General features: G+C 40.7%; 1 protein-coding gene across 1 annotated transcript in view; it reads right to left on the bottom strand.

Annotated features, from left to right (window-relative positions):
• LOC117536197 (fibronectin type III domain-containing protein 3B-like) overlaps positions 1-19,710 on the bottom strand; it is a 106,491-nt gene that overhangs the window by 15,458 nt on the left and 71,323 nt on the right. The window contains 11 exon segments of the mRNA XM_034200964.1: positions 522-746; positions 5,512-5,792; positions 8,520-8,669; positions 9,854-9,967; positions 11,861-12,033; positions 12,605-12,710; positions 12,954-13,072; positions 15,906-15,977; positions 17,393-17,528; positions 18,839-18,925; positions 19,503-19,677. Coding sequence (XP_034056855.1) covers positions 522-746; positions 5,512-5,792; positions 8,520-8,669; positions 9,854-9,967; positions 11,861-12,033; positions 12,605-12,710; positions 12,954-13,072; positions 15,906-15,977; positions 17,393-17,528; positions 18,839-18,925; positions 19,503-19,677 — 1,638 coding nt within the window.

Here is a 19,710-nt window from a genome sequence, read left to right as displayed (position 1 = left end):
CGCGAGAAGGATGTGTTCCAGGTGTCCCACAACAATAACTATCTCTGACCGAGAGTTGCCCGGTCATAAACTGGTAACATCAACAACTTGCTAGGGCTGCCCCTCCTTATGGGAGATAACGGCTGCTCAAGGCTGGTCAGCTGCGTCAGAGGGCGAAGGAGGACATGCAGGGCAAATGATTCCCCAACACATGTAATTCAGTAGAGCTGAGGGTGTAGGTAGGAGCCGCTGTAAATGACTTAGAGGCAAATGTGATGAGGTGTGAACGGATATTGTGAAGTGTAGATTGGATTTCGACTTCAAGATTCTTGAAATGTAGGGAAGGACAACACGAGAAAAAGACAGAAAAAGTACAAGAGGCGCTTGAGGATTCACATTATTATCATATGTGTGACAGACAGTATTTCACTTATCAGCAATACCGTTATATACTGACACCTCTTTTTTGACGTTTTATCTTTCTTTCTTTCTTGAGGTAAACAATTAGGTAAGAATGGTACAGATCAGTGTGTTTACTCCACCTGTGGTTCTTGTCCTCCATCTGTAGTGTGTAGAGCATGTCGTTGGCGAGCAGGGCGCGGGTGTGTGTGTTGCTGGCGTTCTCGCCCCACTTCAGCTTCAGGCTCTGAGGGCCAGAGGCTGAGCACTCGAGAGGGGGCGGGGCTGGAGGGAGGGGGCGTGTCCTCACCAGCAGGGTTGGACTCAAGGGACTGGAGCCAATGGCATTCACTGCCTGGATATGTACACTGAAGGAGAGACACAGATTGATTATTACAGAATTAAAATATACTGGACATTTGACATTCATATTCTATTTTATTGAATAATCCATTCTTGTACAATAATATCCTGCATTATATTTGTTACTGGAGATTTGTGTTTCCACATGTATATATATATATATATATTTTTAAAAATTATTATTATATATATTTTTTTAACTTTTAAATGCTATTTTATTTCAATTTTTATTTCTGAAATATATTGGACTGTTTATTTCTGTGTCTTAATTTCTCTTATGTACATTGCCTTTGTTTTTTATGCTGCTGCAATGCAAACATTTCCCAAATACCTGTCTGTCTGTCTGTCTGTCTGTCTGTCTGTCTGTCTGTCTGTCTGTCTGTCTGTCTGTCTGTCTGTCTGTCTGTCTGTCTGTCTGTCTGTCTGTCTGTCTGTCTGTCTGTCTGTCTGTCTGTCTGTCTGTCTGTCTGCCTGTCTGTCTGTCTGTCTGTCTGCCTGCCTGCCTGCCTGCCTGCCTGCCTGTCTGTCTGTCTGTACATTTGTGGTATCAATCGGATACTACTTTGGAAAAATGTCTTGTTTGCATGTTGAGTTGCAGATATTATGTTCATAAGCAGGACAAACATGTACACACACAGTTAATGTTTATACTATATAACCGGGGAGTGTATTTGCAGACCTATTTTTCTAATGGTGGAGCAATTTCTAGTGAAGAGGCGGATCTCGCATGTCAGCTTTGACCTTAGATGCGTCTGTGATCCCTTTGCCCATTACCTTTCCCCCATTACAATTCAATGTTCTCTCCAGGATGAGACTTCAGTATCTCTGCACTGCTTGACCCACTTGTTTTCCTTCATCAACAATATAGTGGGAAAAAAGCAATCACTGCCGAACTGTTTTCCAAAAGATGGCTATTTCTTCCCCTATGTCAAAACCAGAAATCCAATCCAGGACTATTTCATATTAATACAGTAAGACATGCTCCAGTAGTTTCTGTGCTATGTGATTAAAAAGACAATTCCGAGTATGCATGCATTTTAAATTGTACACCTTCCTCGAAAATACTAACATCCCCACAAACACAAACAAGGACACACAGATCTACTGCTAATTACAAAGCACTTGCAGCAATTGATTTCGTTTTTTTTTCTGCCTTTCTTCTAAGAATCCCCCTCCTTTTTTCTCTCAACAGCTGATTAGCATCCCTATCAGAGGCTAGCGAGCATCCATCGTCTGACATTCAATCGCCGATTCTATGTAACTGTAACCTTTCATTATAATTCATGACGCAGAGCGAGGAGTGATGAGAAAGGAGACGTTCATCCATCTGCTAGATCATCAAGCACATAGATGAAAGATGTAGAAGGAAAAGGGTGACGGATAAAGGATCTTAGCGTATCATGTTTTGTATGGGATCTACATATCAAAGTTCAGAAGACATGCTTTTGTTTCCTGTGCTAATGACATGATAAAAACTATGGGGAAATAAGCAAAAGGTCCTTCTCATAAGGCTCCAGATCATCATTTCTTTTGCACACTGAACCTCCTTAGCCATTCATTGTATATCCAAGTTAATGACGGCTCGCTAACTGACTAAAAAGTAAATGCAACATTTATTTTGCAAGAGGGAAACAAAGTGTATAATTTAAGGACAACGCTATACATTGAATACTTATTAGAAATGTCATCATTGGTCGGTTTAAGGGTGAGTCTTTTTAAGGCTTCTTAAAAACCTTTTAACATTATTATATATTGAGACGGTACTGAGTAGAGATGACTAAAGATGTCTGTAAACCTTGTATTTCGAAAAAGCCATTAGTGAAGAGAAATAAGGGGGAGAGTCACCTGGAGTGTTAACATTATTTATCAGCAAAAATACATTTAAACTTGCACTAAAGCACACAGAGCAAACAACAGTCACTGCGGTCATTCCCAAAGTTATTCGCACCACTGAAATAGGAAAATATTATTTGAAGTACTCTATTGCTGTGAACAAACTACCCCAATTACCGTCATTGTTGGACACAAAAACACTCACAGGTAGACTCATGTACACACACAGTGTTCTGTATCTGAAGCAGCCATTATGCAGGAGATCAGGGGGACATTGGGAAAAAAACAACCTCAGTATGAAAACAACGGTGTGACCTCATCACCAGCCTACGAGGACATCCCCCCCCCCTCCTCAATTCAAAGAACTCACTACACACACACACACACACACACACACACACACACACACACACACACACACACACACACACACACACACACACACACACACACACACACACACACACACACACACACACACACACACACACACACACACACACACACACACACACACACACACACACACACACACACACACACACACACACACACACACACACGACAGCCTTAGCAGGGGATTCAGAATACTAAGTAGTTGTTTACTCTCGCTCGAGTTTACTATTTCTTTTACTTTTTTTTTTCATATTTTATTTTGTAAAAGAAAATCTTGCACAGTTGGTTGATTCTCATTTTTGATCCTCTGCAGCAGAGACCCAGGAGACCGCAGAGGATCTTCCCTTACCACCATCTGACATTTGTGTCACCAAACGCCGGCCTGTGCCTTGGACTTCTAATAGAACTGCTCGGGTCTTGATAGATTGAGTGGGGAAGTTCATGAGATCTTTCTAGAGGGTTATCAAGAATAACTTTTATCCAATGACCTTTTCTGTCTGTGTCTGTGTATTCTCTTGTTCCGATTAACCCAGCCAAATCTTTTTTCTTGTTTTGTATCTATATCTACGCCGGGATCCGGAGTCGAGGCTGATCCTCTTGCTGTAGTCCTGTGTCTTGGATCCTCTATCCTGAGTTCTGGATTAAGTCGTGGACGTTCGGGTCGTGGCTGAACCTGCCTCTGCGGTCCTGCCTTGGGGCTCATCATGCTGCTTCCCTGATGGCTTCCACAGGATTGTAGCTGACATCCTCGTGGATTCATCTTCTTATTACAGACACATGCATTTCCTAACATTCGGTCTATATGCTGTAAAATGTATTATCTCTTCGATTTACATACAGCATCTATTGCACGTCTGTCCGTCCTGGGAGAGGGATCTCTCCTCTGTTGCTCTCCCTGAGGTTTCTCCCATGTTCCCTTTAAACTGTGGGTTTTCTCTGGAAGTTTTTCCTTGTACGATGTGAGGGTCTAAGGATAGAGGGTGTTGTTTTTCTCATACTGATATTCTGAACAATCTGTGCTGTTGTATTTGCTGTAAAGTGTCTCTACTGTAGACTATTGTTATTATATGTACATCACTTTGGCTCGAACAAAAATCGTTTATAAATGTGCTATATAGTGTTAATTTCGTTGACTAAAACAATGACGAAATATGTTCGTCAACGACCTTTTTTTCCATGACGAAAACGAGACGATGACGAGACGGCACCGACGGCAGTAAACAATAACTGCAACGAAATCATCATGCAATATCGTTGACGAAAAGTGACGAGACGAAAATGTAGTTTACTAAATAAAAACTATGCCAAAATCTCTCTTTACTTTCGTTGACGAAAAATGAGGAGACGAAATATTATCAAAGATAACGTTACATTTCTGATCAGTCAGTTTTTCTCCCAGCAGTTCCATTTCCGGTGCTGCGGCTGGGCAGCAGCTGTGTGTGTCTGCGGTGCGCGCGGCGGTAGATTTGAATTACACCGGGCAGCGGCACAATATGAACTGTCAGGAAGACTCGGGTCTAACTCATGGTCTAACTAACCTTATTTAACATAAAATAAAATGGCAACAACAGGGCTTGGGAGCAGTGGTCGCACTCGCGTTAACCGAATACCCCCCCGTCAGCGCGAGTGAGTGATAAATTGTGCACTCGACGGATAATAATGGATTATGACGGAAATGTTACGATCCTGTCCGTCAAAAAGTCTAAAGACACCACTGCTTGGGAGAAAGAAACGATGTGATATTTGGGCCCATTTTCGCTACAATGAGGCGGAGAAAAAAAGCGAATGCATTGTTTTATCAGAAGGGAAGCAATGTGGCCAAAACACAGCCGGTAACAACACCACAAACCTGATACTCTCTGCAAAGCTTCTTAATCATTCAACCTGTGTTTTCATCAAATAAGGACAAGATATAATCCTATTTATTTATATATGCTAAAATGACAAATTATTGGTTTTGGCTAGACTAGTTTGACTGAAATGTTCTATATAATCTGATGACTAAAAAAGACTCAACAGTTTTCATTGACAAAAAGTAGACTAAAATAATTAGTTTTCTTTGACTAAAATGAGACTAAAATGCTCAGACTTTTAGTCGACTAAAACTTGACTAAATAGAAACAGGATGAAGGTGACTAAATATGACCAAAACTAAAAAGGAAATTTAACAAAGGACTAAGACTAAAACTAAATTAAAAAATAGCTGACGAAATTAACACTAGTGCTATATAAATAAAACTTGATTTGATTTGAAACATCTTAAAGGCTATCCATATAGCCACTAAATACTACTAGACTATCTGTACCTGAGCCTTAAAATTCCAGGTCCAGGACAAAACGTACTGTAGTAATGTTTGTAAGTTAGATAACACAAATAATTAGCAGGTTAAGTTTATCCAAGCGACTTTTTTAGGAAGGAACAAATGCTCTGACATCTGATGGCTCACCTTTGTTGACCATCGTCTTTTATAAATTGCACTTTGTATCCGATTAAACCTCTGTTTTCACGTCCGCCCTGTTGTAACCATTGTATGCCAGTACCTGTACTCGCTGTCCGGCTGCAGGTCTGTGACCAGGTGACTTGTCCCTGACTCCACAGCGATGGTTTGGTCGTCCAGGGTGATGACGTAGGAGCTGATCTCCGCCCCGTTGCTGTTTGGCTCGTCCCACTTCAGGTGGAGGCAGGTAGACGGGGAATGGCCCGACTCCAAGGGGGTGGGGAGGTCCAGGAGGACGAGGGAGGGGACCGGGTCGGGATTTGTTGCCGGGGTCCGGAAACTCACCTGCTCGCTGTAAGGACCGGCTCCGGCCTGATTCACCGCCTGAGAAGGAGACAAAAACACAGACAGGGTGAGAGATGAACGGGGTGGAGGGATAGGAGGACAGAGAAGAGACAAAGTGAAGGATAAAAGGAAGAGGCAACATCCAACACGGATAGATAAAGGTTAAGAGTAGGTTGAAAAGAGAAATGAGTCAAAGGTGAAACAGACAAAGAGAGGGAGATTAATTCAAATTAGACATGAAAGCATGTTTAGTAAGTTACTCATACTTGCCATGTAAAATACATTAATATTCAGCAGCCTCTGTCAAATGTCCTTCGATTGCTTTTGCTATATAATAGTCTACTTGATTGCCTCAGGAATCCAAACCCAATCATGCAAAACATTTTAAAATATAGATTGTAAAAGTTGTCTTTGCCGCTGCTTTTGATTTAGCTGCTCATATTCGCACTACAGTATGCCTTTTAAACATGTATTGTATACCTGTTGTGTTTATTTTTATTATTTTATTATCTTTGCTTTGTAATTGCCTGTTGTAAAATGCCATTATATAATGTGTCTTTACTGGATTTATTCCGAAAAAGTATTTTAATTTGTTTTGTAAAGCACTTTGAATTGTCGCGTACAGAAAAGTGCTATATAAATAAACTTGCCTGTTCCGTGTAACAACCAGGACAAAACTGGCTGTCTGTCAGGAGCGATGGATTTGTTGGATAAGTAACAAATAAAAAATGCAGTACAATCGAAGAACATGAGGAACAATTATTTGTTAGTATGAAAATGTACTGAAGCCACTCTCCAAAGATACATTAATGTGAGGGAACATCAAGGATGAGAAGGCTACAACATGTACTTTAAGACTTGACTTATTACATTTTCTTGGCAGGTAACTCTCTCCTTTGATGGTCAGACAATAAAAAGTCATATTTCTGATTTATCTTCACTTGTCAAATATGTTTTTGGCAGGGTTTAAAAAAGAAGAAGAAATGTTGAGGATTTATTTATGAGATTGGATTTTGTAATGTTTTTTTTCATTACAAAATGTGTAGATCAAGCTATACAGATTTTCCAATGCTACAGTACGTGAACCTGCACCATTACATCCTTCAGGTAGAGGACATAAGAGAGCCAAACAGAGTTCAAACAAGTCGATGGCTATTATGTGGTCTGTTTGTGCAAATCTCTTAAGAGTCAGTTATGCCCAATTTTTTTATATAAACGCACATTTGGGTGACTTAGACCATAAGTGAGCCCATGTAGAAGTAAGCAATAAACCAGGCTGTTACTACATTCATAGCTTCAGAGGAGGGGGAACTCAGAGTGTGTGTGTGTGTTATAAGAATACAAAGAAAACAAGAGCACTTATTTATGCACTAGACTAAGAGTCAGAAGGTAAAATCAATTATCATTAACCTTTCTATGGACTCCGTCGGTGTTTGTTTCCTGCTTTTAGGTTCTCCCTTGGTTGTAATTTGTATATTTGTATGCAAGTGTCTGCATTTGTCTGTGCTCGTGTTCTTACTTAATGTTCTGCAATGCTTGTAACTGTTCACGTGTTTCAGGTCAGTACAGTTTTTCCAGTAAAAACTCAAGCACTTTCACGGTACCTAAACCAAAAGCTCTCAAAGCATTTATCCTCACATCTAAAATGTTAATATGGATGCAAAAACAAATAATTTACAGAATAACTTTATACATTAAAGGTGGGTTAGGTAACTCACTTCAGAAACACTTTTTGTTATATTCCATGGAATGCTCTTAACGTCCCGATAGCAATGAATACATTAAATGCTTTGACAATAAATACATAAATAAATGTCATCTGTGGAAGCCGTAGCGCTGTAAAAAGCACGACCAATCATCTGAGCCGGCCCGGCTAAAGTAACTGGATGGCCTACCTGCCTGTCAGCCTTCCATCTGTGCATGGAATGCCCTCATTGGTCATGTGCGCGTTCGTGTGTGTTGGAGGAGGGGCTCTGTAAGGAAGTCTGAAGGAAGGGGCAGATTTTTTTCGGCTGCGTACTTTCAAATTCTAGCGCATTCGAGCTGGTTTCTCCATTCTTACCTACCCTACCTTTAAGTACAGGAATCTATGTACATTTTCATTTGTATTGTTTCACCAGCTGTTTATATTGACATTGACATCTTTCAAGGAGGATATTTGAATTCACATCTGTGTTTATGTCCTTTAAAGTGCTTACTTATTTCCTAAGATAACTTCTCTGTGTGCGGATTCAGTATCTGTGTGTGAATAAGTGGGTATTTTGTTATATTGTTTTATAGGTCTTAAAGGATGTTATTTTATCTTATTTTATTAATCTAACATGCTTCAATAGCAATATTTCATTTTACGTTGGTCTTTTTTTTCTTAATCGTTTAACCTTTATTAGAATTATGGCCTTTGTATTACTATTATCTTTTTATTTGTATTTTTGTTGTACCTATGTTCACATTGTTTAATGGGGTTTAATCAACTCTTGTGTCTTACTGTATGTGTCAGAGAGAAACCATTCTTTATTTTATTTTGATTATCATACATTTTACCTCCTTGTGTCTATTAACCTGATAACATGTTATATTTTGGTGCATGTACCTGTGAAGTTACAACAAATAATCTGAGGGGAATGTCTTTTATTTTTAAATGTGATGTGTCATCTTGTAAAGCACTTTGAGCTGCATGTGTATGAAAAGTACTATATAAAAAAATCTTTATCATTATTATTTAATAACCAAAAGTATGTTTTAAATGTATATTTGTCTGTGTTTTACCTGCAGCCTGCAGCAGAAGTCTGTGGCAGGCGTCAGGTCGGACAGCTCACACTGAGTGGCGGCTCCACAGTAGATGAGCTCCATGGGATCCTCTTCCCTCGCCCACTCCAAGCGATACTCAGAGATGTCTGTACCCGAACCCTCAGGACTCTGCGCACACACACACACACACACACACACACACACACACACACACACACACACCACACACACACACACACACACACACACACACCACACACACACACACACACACACACACACACACACACACACACACACACACACACACACACACACACACACACACACACACAACACACAACACACACACACACACACACACACACACACACACACACACACACACACACACACACCACACACACACACACACACACACACACACACACACACACACACACACTGAATTAAAACATCTCTTTCTTCCCACTACAGTAAATAGCGGCACATTAAAGCAGGCCTAAGGGAAATGAGGATTATACTTCCAGATAAATACTTTTTTTTTACATTACATTTAGCTGACGCTTTTATCAAAAGCGACTTACAATAAGTGCATTCGACCAAGAAGATACAACCTTGAAGAAAACAGAATCAGGTTTCATAGAGGCAAAACATTTCAAGTGCTACTCAACTGGCTTTAGATAAGCCAGTCCTATGTTAGTATATAAGTGCTTTATTAGTATATAAGTGCTTTTTATTTTGTTTTTTTGTTTTTTCATTTTATCGCTCGAAATGGAGTTGAAAGAGATGAGTTTTCAGTCTGCGCCGGAAGGTGTGTAAGCTTTCTGCTGTCCTGATGTCAATGGGGAGCTCATTCCACCATTTTGGAGCCAGGATAGCAAACCCACGTGTTTTTGCTGATGGGAACTTGGGTCCCCCTCGCAGTGCGGGTGTACCTGACCTCCCTTTATATTAATAGAACAATAATGTCATTGTTAGCTAATGAATGTTTCCATGCTGAACAACGGCAACATGACAACGTTTCCATTGGTCCCTCTTCTTTAGAGAAGACCAGGAAATGATGGATACACGGATCGTGTTCAAATCAATAGGCACGCAATGACTCTAAATAATAATGATCACGCCACCAAACACACATTCAGACTAAAGGAACCAGCCTGTTTGGAAAATGTAAGAAGTAGAAAGTACAGGTATTTGTAAGAAGTAAAAGTAAAAAGTTGTCAGAAAAATAAGTAGTGGAGTAAAGTACTGATACCAGAAACATTTACTTAAGTACAGTAACAAAGTATTTGTACTCCACTACTTCCCACCTCTGTAAATACTCAAGTGTATTTTTGTCCTTGTCTCACCTCCCAGTTGAGCGTTACGCAGGTGTTACTGGTGAGAGCGATGAGCGGCGCCCCGCACTGGCCAGGAGGGCCCGCTGCAGTCGTCACCTCGGTTGGCTCAGAGGACACTCCGAACTAAAGGGGAAGAAGAGAAACCAGCACACTCAGAAACAGCAGGAGACAGAACAAATCAAACTGGGTTGCCTGTTATGGTAATTGCTATTTAGTTTGGTTTGTCGTTCCTTCATCATGTGTGTGTTGTGTTTTAGAATCAGCCAGTCTGAGTGCTAGTTCCCTCTTGGGCTGTGGAACACTTACAGTTTGCATCCGAACGCCTGTTGTTAATATGTCTGGGGCGGTCTGAACTCTTACATACGGGCCCTGTAAATGTGTGTGAGTGTGGCTCAGAGTTCCCGTTAGCCGGTAATTACCAGTAAAATATGCTGAAGACCGGCAAATCTAAATCTCTCCGGTCAAAATGTCCGGTCAAAATAATTTCCCCTTAGGCAAGGCAAGGCAAGTTTATTTATATCGCACCTTTCAACACAAGGAAATTCAAAGTGCTTTACAAAAAACGAAAGACATTAAGACAATGGCATTTAAAATCAGTCATTAAAAAGAAAAGATAATAAAATAAACATTAAAAGAAAAAATACATGGATAAAAGTTACAGTGCAGTTTAAGATATGAATAGTTCAATCCTTAGCGCAATACTGCATCAGTTGCGCCACTTATATGACAGACAAGAATAGTCTTATCGTCTTAATGTCTAACACTTAATGTGGAGAAAGAGATGTCCTGTATGGGTTGATTGTGCGTTGATCTGTTGGTAATGCCTCGGGGTTCCGGTGGGCATGTAAACAAATGCATAATGCTGCGCTCTACTTTGTGGCCTCACCCGGTTGCATAGCGACGCTTATTGTTTAGGTGTCTTGATAAGCAGGTAGTCATATCATTAGCTAGAACTAGCTATCTGATCGATATGGACATAAACCCGAGTAAAGTCTAATCTGACGGGAGAGAGAGATCAGCTGCTGCTGACGAGTCGACACGCAGCATGATCACCTGCAGCGGTGAGCGGACAAAACACACTTCAGGTTAGAAAATCACACGTAGCTATTTTAATGAGCTCTCAAACTACCGTAACTAGTTATAGATATGTTTAGTTTGACTGTCGGGTCACTCATTACTGGATCCGCCAGCTGCATGATACTGGCGGGCTGTCAGGAGAGGGAGAGAGCACTTCATTTATTATTCCCGTGTTATTGTAAGTTACTGTACACTTTTGAATAATGTAGTTAATCTACTATAATTAGTTTGTTTAATATCAAATCATATCCATTTGTTTTAAAGCTCAATAAATAACAAAGAAGACCTTTGACCGGCACTTTTCTAATTTTGTCCAGAAGATTTAAACTTTAACGGACATTTTGACCGGCAAAAAAATATATAATAAAAATAATAAAATAAACGGGAACTCTGGTGTGGCTTCATAAAAATCCACTTGAATTTGAATGAAGTGTGAGCTTTTTAATATTTGTTTTGTTACTGGAAATTTGTATTTCCACATGTATACATATACAGTATATTCTAAAGTATTGCTGCTGCAACGCAAACATTTCCCAAATTGGGATCAATAAAGTACTTCTTATCCATCCATCCATCCATCCATCCATCCATCCATCCATCCATCCATCCATCCATCCATCCATCCATCCATCCATCCATCCATCCATCCATCCATCCATCCATCCATCCATCTATTTGGATCATATAAAGTGGTTCCACAGCTAATGTACTCAATGTGCTGAGTGGATAGTATTGCTATAAGAGCCATTAAAGAGAGACTTATATGCTTGTAAAGTGAAAAATAAGAAATTCTTGTATTCATTTTGAAAAGCTGACTTGTGGAGGTGTATGGTTCTAACATCAGGAAAGGGATTTTTGGTGGATTTCAGGGTAATGCCTGGTGAATTACAAGTGGACGGTTTTTCTCTCGTGTTCCTGATGTTTGTGTAGATTTCTCACCCCAGCTTCGTTGGCAGCCCGCAGTCGGAAGCTGTATGTGGCACCAGGCAGCAGACTACCCACAGTGCATTGCAGCTCTGACCCATGGTAGACCTCTGCTGGCTTGGCGTCCCCCTCGCTCATCTCCAGACTGAACACACACTCCTCACACACTCCCTCAGTGACAGGGGATTCTACAGGGACACAGAGACAATCAAACTATGATCAGATGGCATGAAGAAAAAGCAATCTGAACAGATTTGATGTATACGTTTTAACTCTAAATATGTTTAGTTTTTGATGTCATGCGTTTACAGATCAGGTCAACAGGTGCTTTTTAAAATCCTCAACAAGGGATTATTCCCACAGCTGCTTCCCCTTAGTTGCAGTGTGGAAAACCCTCCAATACATTATGTTTGACCTTCAACTAGAGGCCAGTAATTGCAGGACTGCTGTGTGAATGTGAGCTGATTAGGGCTGTGTGCTGTTTATTACACTGGTTAAAACAAGAACTTCATCAACGTATACTTTTGCCTGCCAACAGACAACAGTACTAATCTGCAATAATAGGCTGACATTAGGAGAGTTACATCAGATATGAGGCTAAGTTAGGCATTTAATGGGCTAAATCAGAGCTCAATTAGGTTGAAACATGGTTGACTGAGATTAATTTAGAGTTGGCAAGGAAACATATTTAGCTGCCAGACAGTGATTAAGCCACCTTACATAAAACAATCCAAAGCATACGTGTATGTTTGTACTCACCCCATTCTAACTGCACTTCCTTGTGTTTGGCTTTGCCCACAATCCTTGGTGGTTGGCAAGGTCCTGGCGGGACGCTTAATGTACGGACCGGAACACTAACAGTACACTTCAGGATAAACAAAGGAAATCACAAGGAGGAGGAATTAGAAATCAGTTTGAATAAAGTTATGTATATGTGGGTTCTTTGTTATTATTATAGTACAGATTGTGGTTTTCCCCACATTTTTTCAACATGAGTAACACTGAGTGCATTACTGCCACTGAAAATGAACCATAATCTTTCAGGAAGTTGACCAGATTACTACTGTGAAGTAACTTTAGCATGCATGACTGTGTGTGTGTGTCTTACCGGGCTGTGTCCTCCGGTGGTGATGCTACACACACGTAGGCGGTAGTAGGTCCCAGGTGTCAGGCGCTCACACACACATTGTGTTGCTGGACCACTGTAGGCTACATCCCACTGGCTTGCTGCACACACACACACAAAAACTGAATTACACAACTGGTCACATACATAAGCATTACATCACACAAAGAATCCCCAGCTGCGTTGTCTGTATGCTGAAGTCAATCTAATTATTTCCCCAGAAACAAAATCACTTCACTTTTGCTGCATAAGAGATTTTACACCTAAGCAGAGGTGGGAAGTAGTGGAGTACTTCTTACATTTTTAACACAAATACCTGTACTTTCTACTTCTAACATTTTCAAAACAGGTTAGTTACTTTAGTTTGAATGTGTGTTTGGTGGCGTGATCATTATTATTTAGAGTCATTGCGTGCCTATTGATTTGAACACGATCCGTGTATCCATCATTTCCTGGTCTTCTCTAAAGAAGAGAGACCAATGAAAACGTTGTCATGTTGCCGTTGTTCAGCATGGAAACATTCATTAGCTAACAATTACATTATTGTTCTATTAATATAAAGGGAGGTCAGGTACTCTTTAAAACAGCTGGTAGTTATGGGTACTTTTTACTTAAGTACATTTCAAAGCCAATACTTCTTTACTTTTACTTGAGTAAAGTAGTTAAGTCAGAACTTCTACTTTTACCAGAGTATTTTTAAACAGGAGTATCTGTACTTCTACTTGAGTAAAGGATGTGTGTACTCTTGCCATCTCTGCACCTAAGTTATTTACATACTCTGACAACAGCTCACTGAGGAGTTCAAGTAGATACAAAATAACGACTTCAGTGACTGCTCCGAGCTTACCCTAACATCTGTTTCAGAGCAGTGAAGCACACGTATACAATGCACACATAATACTGTCGAATTACAGAACGGGCTTATGCCCCGGCCACACGAGGACGAAAACGGCTAAACGCATAGGATTAACGCAAACGCAATCGCAAAAAAGCTTCCGTCCACACGCAATATTCACCGGATAGTGTCTGCCCACACGAGACCGCTCCGTTTAGCTCCAACCGCTGGAGAAGCTGCAGTACATATGCAGGAGCCTGTACGTGGCGCTGTAACTTCCTCCACAAAAGCAGCGAAGAAGCATGGTTGTCATGGTTGCCCTTCTGTTTATTCTCCGCGGTGGGGGCCGAGGGAACCGGGCAGAGTTTTTCGCCAGTCAACGTGTATTAAAGTTTAAATCTTCCGACAAAATTATAAAAGTGCCGGGCAAAGGTCTTCTTTGTTATTTATTGAGCTTTAAAACAAATGAATAACGACTCTATATATTATAATAATAAAATACATGGAGCCTCTCTTTTTCCTCCCTCTCTTTGGACAGCGCCAGTGTCTGTGTCATGCAGCAGCTGATCCAGTAATGAGTGACCCGGCCGACAGTAAAAATAAACATATTTATAACTAGTTTAGGTAGTTTGAGAGGTGTCTCCGTCCTGTCAGATTAGACTTCACTCGCGTTTATGTCCATATCGAGAGAAAGATAAATAATCTGAATTCAGTGTGCAGTTTACTTTGACGCGGGGGTGAGCAGCAGAGGTGGGGAGAGGCGGGGCTATTGCGCAATCATTATCAGAAAATGATCGTATAGGGCGTACACACGGAGCCGTTGGACTCCCCAGAGCGTTGCGTATGCCGTTATATCCACCTTGGGACCCGTTATCGTTTCCGCAGTCGTTTAGTGCCGTATTCGGTCGTCCTCGTGTGGCCGAACGGTCTATATGACACTAAACAGTAACGCAAACGACCGTTTTCGTCCTCGTGTGGCCGGGGCACACGTCATGGCTGTTCCAAGAGTTCACCCCTGGTCTGATTTAGCGAGAGGTCAAAAGTTTAAAAGGTCACCAAAAAAAACGAGGACATGGAGAAAATAAACAGAGATGGGGAGGGTGAATCGTGGGTGAAAAATATATCTATATAGTTGCAAGGTATCTTTAGTTTTAAAAGCCCTGAATAGCTATTTTTCACAGTCAGCAATAGAATCCTACATGAACACCAAAGCAAGGATGTTTAATATTATTTCACTAGAGATGTTGTTCTGTATTTTGTCTGTGGTCTTCTCGCTGGTTTAAAGATGGGTAACACTTAAAGAAAATATGATGTAAGAATATGACAGTTGGTTTTTAGGTCAAATTTAATCAAATGACACCCACTCCCTGATGAAGCCGATGAGGTCTTTAAAGGTCAAGCTTTTTATTAATGATTACTAAGTAGGACATTTGTATTAGTCATGGATATGAAATACTTAACAAATACATTTGAGGCCAGGTTCTCAGGGTTCATTCAAAGTTAAGTTCCTTAGCTGATCTTTGAACATTTTCATCTAATAAAAACTGCAGTGCTAGACAAATCCTATCACATTCAGTCACACTGACTGACTTGAGTTGCAGACAATCCAGGAGCAGATTTCTCGAATGATAGCAATCAGATGAACATATGGTTAGATATCTGCTGCTGTAGATCTTCTTACATTACCAATGCAAGAGTATTTATCATCTATTCTTCTGTTCTTTGATTTTCAACACTAATCTCCAAAAAACCCTAACGTATTTTTCTCTGACATTATTGAATGAATACAGATTAAAGCACTTATGCCTCGCCCTGCTGAAGGAACAAAAGAACATTTGGTTTCCTGGATTATGTGGTCAATTCTTAAAATGCTGAATGCTAAATTGATGCTAACAAAGGGTAAATTGAGGGCGCAAGTCTTCTTAGGGGAGTAAGTGAGAGAAATTGAGGCACAGGGAGAAATAACACAGGGGAGTGAGGACAGATGGTACATTTAGAGCAGCCTCTTATAAAAGGATGGACTGAATAATGACTCAAATTAGCCGGATAGTGGCACCCATGGATAGATGGACTTTTAGATTCAGACATATGGATCCTACCTTCAGAGCATCCCTCGGAGATCTCTAGCAGGTATGTTAGAGCCTCTGAGCCCCCGGTGTCCTGGGGAGGATCTGTTGGATGATTAAAAAGGGTTATAAATATAAGCAGGAGAGAAATATGTGTGAAAAATTTGCATCCTGACATTTATGAAAAACTGGCTCAGTATTAGCACACATCAATTGAAAAATGATGAACACATTCATAAGTCATCCGTTAGACTCTTCATGACATTTAGCCTCCTCATCAATCCTGAAGACATGATGGGATATCTCATAAAGTGTCAGGAACTGTGACAAATTGTCTTGTCTTTCAGCCAAAGCATAAGGGAGCTAATAAAAGCTTCCTTTTGTTTTGTTTTCAAGTGTGTATGGGCTATTTGGAAAAAACTAAACATTTTACAGAAATTGTGATAGCGACTGGAGCATAATATGCCCCCTATAGGGAATGATTTATTCTGAGATTGTAGGTAAATCAGCACTACTGGAAGCAACCTCCTCAGCTGTGCCACTTCTCATACATTACATGTCACTTGTTAGACGCTTTTATCCAAAGCGACTTACATACTCAATACTGTGGGCAATCCCCACAGGAGCAATTTGGGGTGAAGTGGACACAACAGGGACACAACGACATGCTGACTGCAGTGGGGTTTGAACCTGTGACCCCCTGATCCGAACACCAACGCACAACCCACTGCACCACACGCCTCCTCCATACTTATTGTATCAACACTGGAGCAATAATTACAGTGAGTCACACCTTCGGGTGGTACAGTTATAATAAATAAGCACAAGTAAAAAAGCAGCAGGGGAATACAGTGCAGCTACATCACTTTGAAATGGCCAAGCTGTTGTTGGTGGACAAATCACACTAATATACCAACTAACTAAACATCCTTTAAAGGTAAATTGTTTAACATAAAAAATATGTTGTGTTTACAGCTTTTATAGTAAAGTAAATGATCTAAATGGTGATTGAGATCAGTGCATTTGAGAAAGGGCAGGCTGCAGTACTAGCGCAGGACAGATGGACGGCTGCAGACATGAGGACTTTTATGGCTGCTAATTCAGTTTCATGATAACACTCCAGAGGCAGCAGTTTGTCAATGACTATCCATCACTACATTTCCTCTGCAATACGCTCTGTTCGACCTTTTTGATTACAAAAACAACAACCTAATAAAACAATGATACTTTGGACATTTATTTGAATCAAACCAATGAAAACCAGATTATTTTAAAACGATATTCTTATATTATTCCAATAATAAATGTACAACATGTTCAACCTTTGCTTTCTTTCTTTTTAAAGCAATCCTAAGTATCTCAGCAGTTTAAATTGACTACATGATCAAAATAAAGGGTTAAAACTAAAGGAAGAATTCACTTTTGGTGGTTATGTTTCCCTGTGACTTTGTGTGTTTCCACTGGTCAATGCACCAGACTGTTTAATGCATGTGCATGTGTGTGTTGGTGCGTATCTTTACCCCATGTGATGGTGAATCCGTAGGGGGTTTCTGCGGTGACACAGGGGGTAGATGGAGGGCCTGGTTTGTCTGGATTGGTGGTGCACACCAACACTTCACTGGGACTGCTCTTTCCCTCCATGTTTGATGCTATGAGCTGCAGGAAATGGGCGGGGAGATTGACAAATGTAATCGTTGATAAAGGAAGGACAGTGTAAGGTGAACAAAAGAAAAGGAACACAGCAAAGAGGAAAGAAAAAGACAGGAAAATAGGTGCCAGAATGACAGGATACAGAGAAAGGATGGTATGATGAAGCGTGGGAGAAAGCAAGAAAAGAGTAAGAGAAGACACGATGAGTAACAGTGGGGTGGTAATGGTGTGGACATTTATCAATAAGTAAAGAAACAGCCTGATAAATAGGAGCCATTACTCTCTGTTCCTCCACCTGTGTCTTCATCGCTCTTCAGTTCAGTTTAATTCTTCCATTAACCCATCCCATGTGGACAATCAATTACCCAGATGTTCTCAGCAGGTGGCCATCACAAAGAACGCAGGTGTCTCTTGTGAGCATGTATGTTCATGTACTCGGGTTCAATCAGATGATGTAAGTGAGGACAGGTACACGTGAGTGGAAGTCCACAGGAGATGTTTTATATGATTGCACCGTAATACATTGCTAACAAGAAAAAACAACAACATTTAGGTCGTTTCCGTTACCGTTCTATGTCATATAGACCGTTCGGCCACACTAGGACGACCGCATACGGCACTAAACGACTACGGTAACGATAACGGGTCCCAAGGTGGATAGAACGGCATACGCAACGCTCTGGGGGGTCCAACGGCTCCGTGTGTACGCCCTATACGATCATTTTCTGATAATGATGAGGCAATAGCCCCGCCTCTCCCCACCTCTGCTGCTCACCCCCGCGTCAAAGTAAACTGAACACTGAATTCAGATTATTTATCTTTCTCTCGATATGGACATAAACGCGAGTGAAGTCTAATCTGACAGGACGGAGACACGCAGCTCTGCTCACCTGCAGCTCCTCCCGCTGTGATGCGGCGGTGAACGGAGTCTTACTGTAGCTAAGCTAACTGGCTGCAATGTTAGCTTCATATTTACCCACACAGACATAAGAGTGATAGGTATTCTCTAACTCTCAACCAGAAGTATACCGTATGTCTTTTATGTATATAAAAATATACAAAAAGTTCAATGCAACAAAGTTCCCGCAGCTTAAAATGATAATATAATATTTAGCTGGGGGAAGTTTGTAGATATACTTATACTCATCAGACTTTGAAACTGATTATATCGTTTTAAGCTGTGCTTTGTTGCATGTCATAGCCTACCCATTCTCTCCCATTTCCACTCTTTCCTCTACACCGTAATCTGTTCAGTGAAGGCGAAAATGCCAAGAAAATAATCCTTAAAATAAATAAATTTGAAAGTTGTGACTCACCCTGAATTTATACTGTGTACTCCTCTTCAGTCCTTGTACAGTACAGGTCAAGTTGTCTCCAGTGTACTTAGGATGAAAGTCTGTTCCCTGTGGGAAATAAGGACACAAAAAAATCTGTCAGTGTGTGTCTGTGTGTGTGTGTGAGGTATTAGTCAGGTATTGATTAAAATGTACATTTATAAACAGATGTATGCAGTAAATGCTGACTTTTACTTTGTGTACGTGTAAAGGGAGTAAGAAGTGCCTTTCATACAATTCCTTTCCTGTTTACATACAACAGTCAATGCATATGGTGTGTCCAAGCTTGTGTATGAAATACATTACTGCTCTTTGCATCTACTGTGCTGTACATCTCTCCAGACTATTTTGCAATGCAAGCAATTATTCCTATTTCCTTAAAATAGTATCAGTTTTTTAGGTATATAGTTTCCTGGGGGAAGTTTTTTAATTTTCTTATTGCTCTTCTCGTGACTGACAGCACAGAGCTGAATGAAACACCACGAAAACATATTTCACAAAACCAAGTTTGCGATGGTGGATTGTGTAGGTCCTGAAACGTATCTATGAGGCCGGTTTTAATATAAAGAAAAATAAACCTGTGCCAGCAAGATAAACTTTATAAATGTTTTCTTATGGTATATGTTTACATGTGCACAGTACTCACGCTGTTGTCCTCCTGGATCTCGAGTGTGTATTTGAGTTGCTCCTCGCTCGGACTGCCCTCAGGACGCCCCCACTCCAGGGTCACCCAGGACACCCCCGCCCTGACCAGCCGCGGTGCCAGAGGCAGAGCAGGCAGGGTGCCCATGGTGTAGAACACCACCTCTGTGCTGAAACCACTGCACAAAAACACATTTCAATTTTAAAGGGGA

The sequence above is a fragment of the Gymnodraco acuticeps genome, unplaced genomic scaffold, assembly GCF_902827175.1.
Source record: "Gymnodraco acuticeps unplaced genomic scaffold, fGymAcu1.1, whole genome shotgun sequence".
Classification (NCBI taxonomy): domain Eukaryota; kingdom Metazoa; phylum Chordata; class Actinopteri; order Perciformes; family Bathydraconidae; genus Gymnodraco; species Gymnodraco acuticeps.
This window is presented reverse-complemented; position numbering and strand designations above follow the sequence as displayed.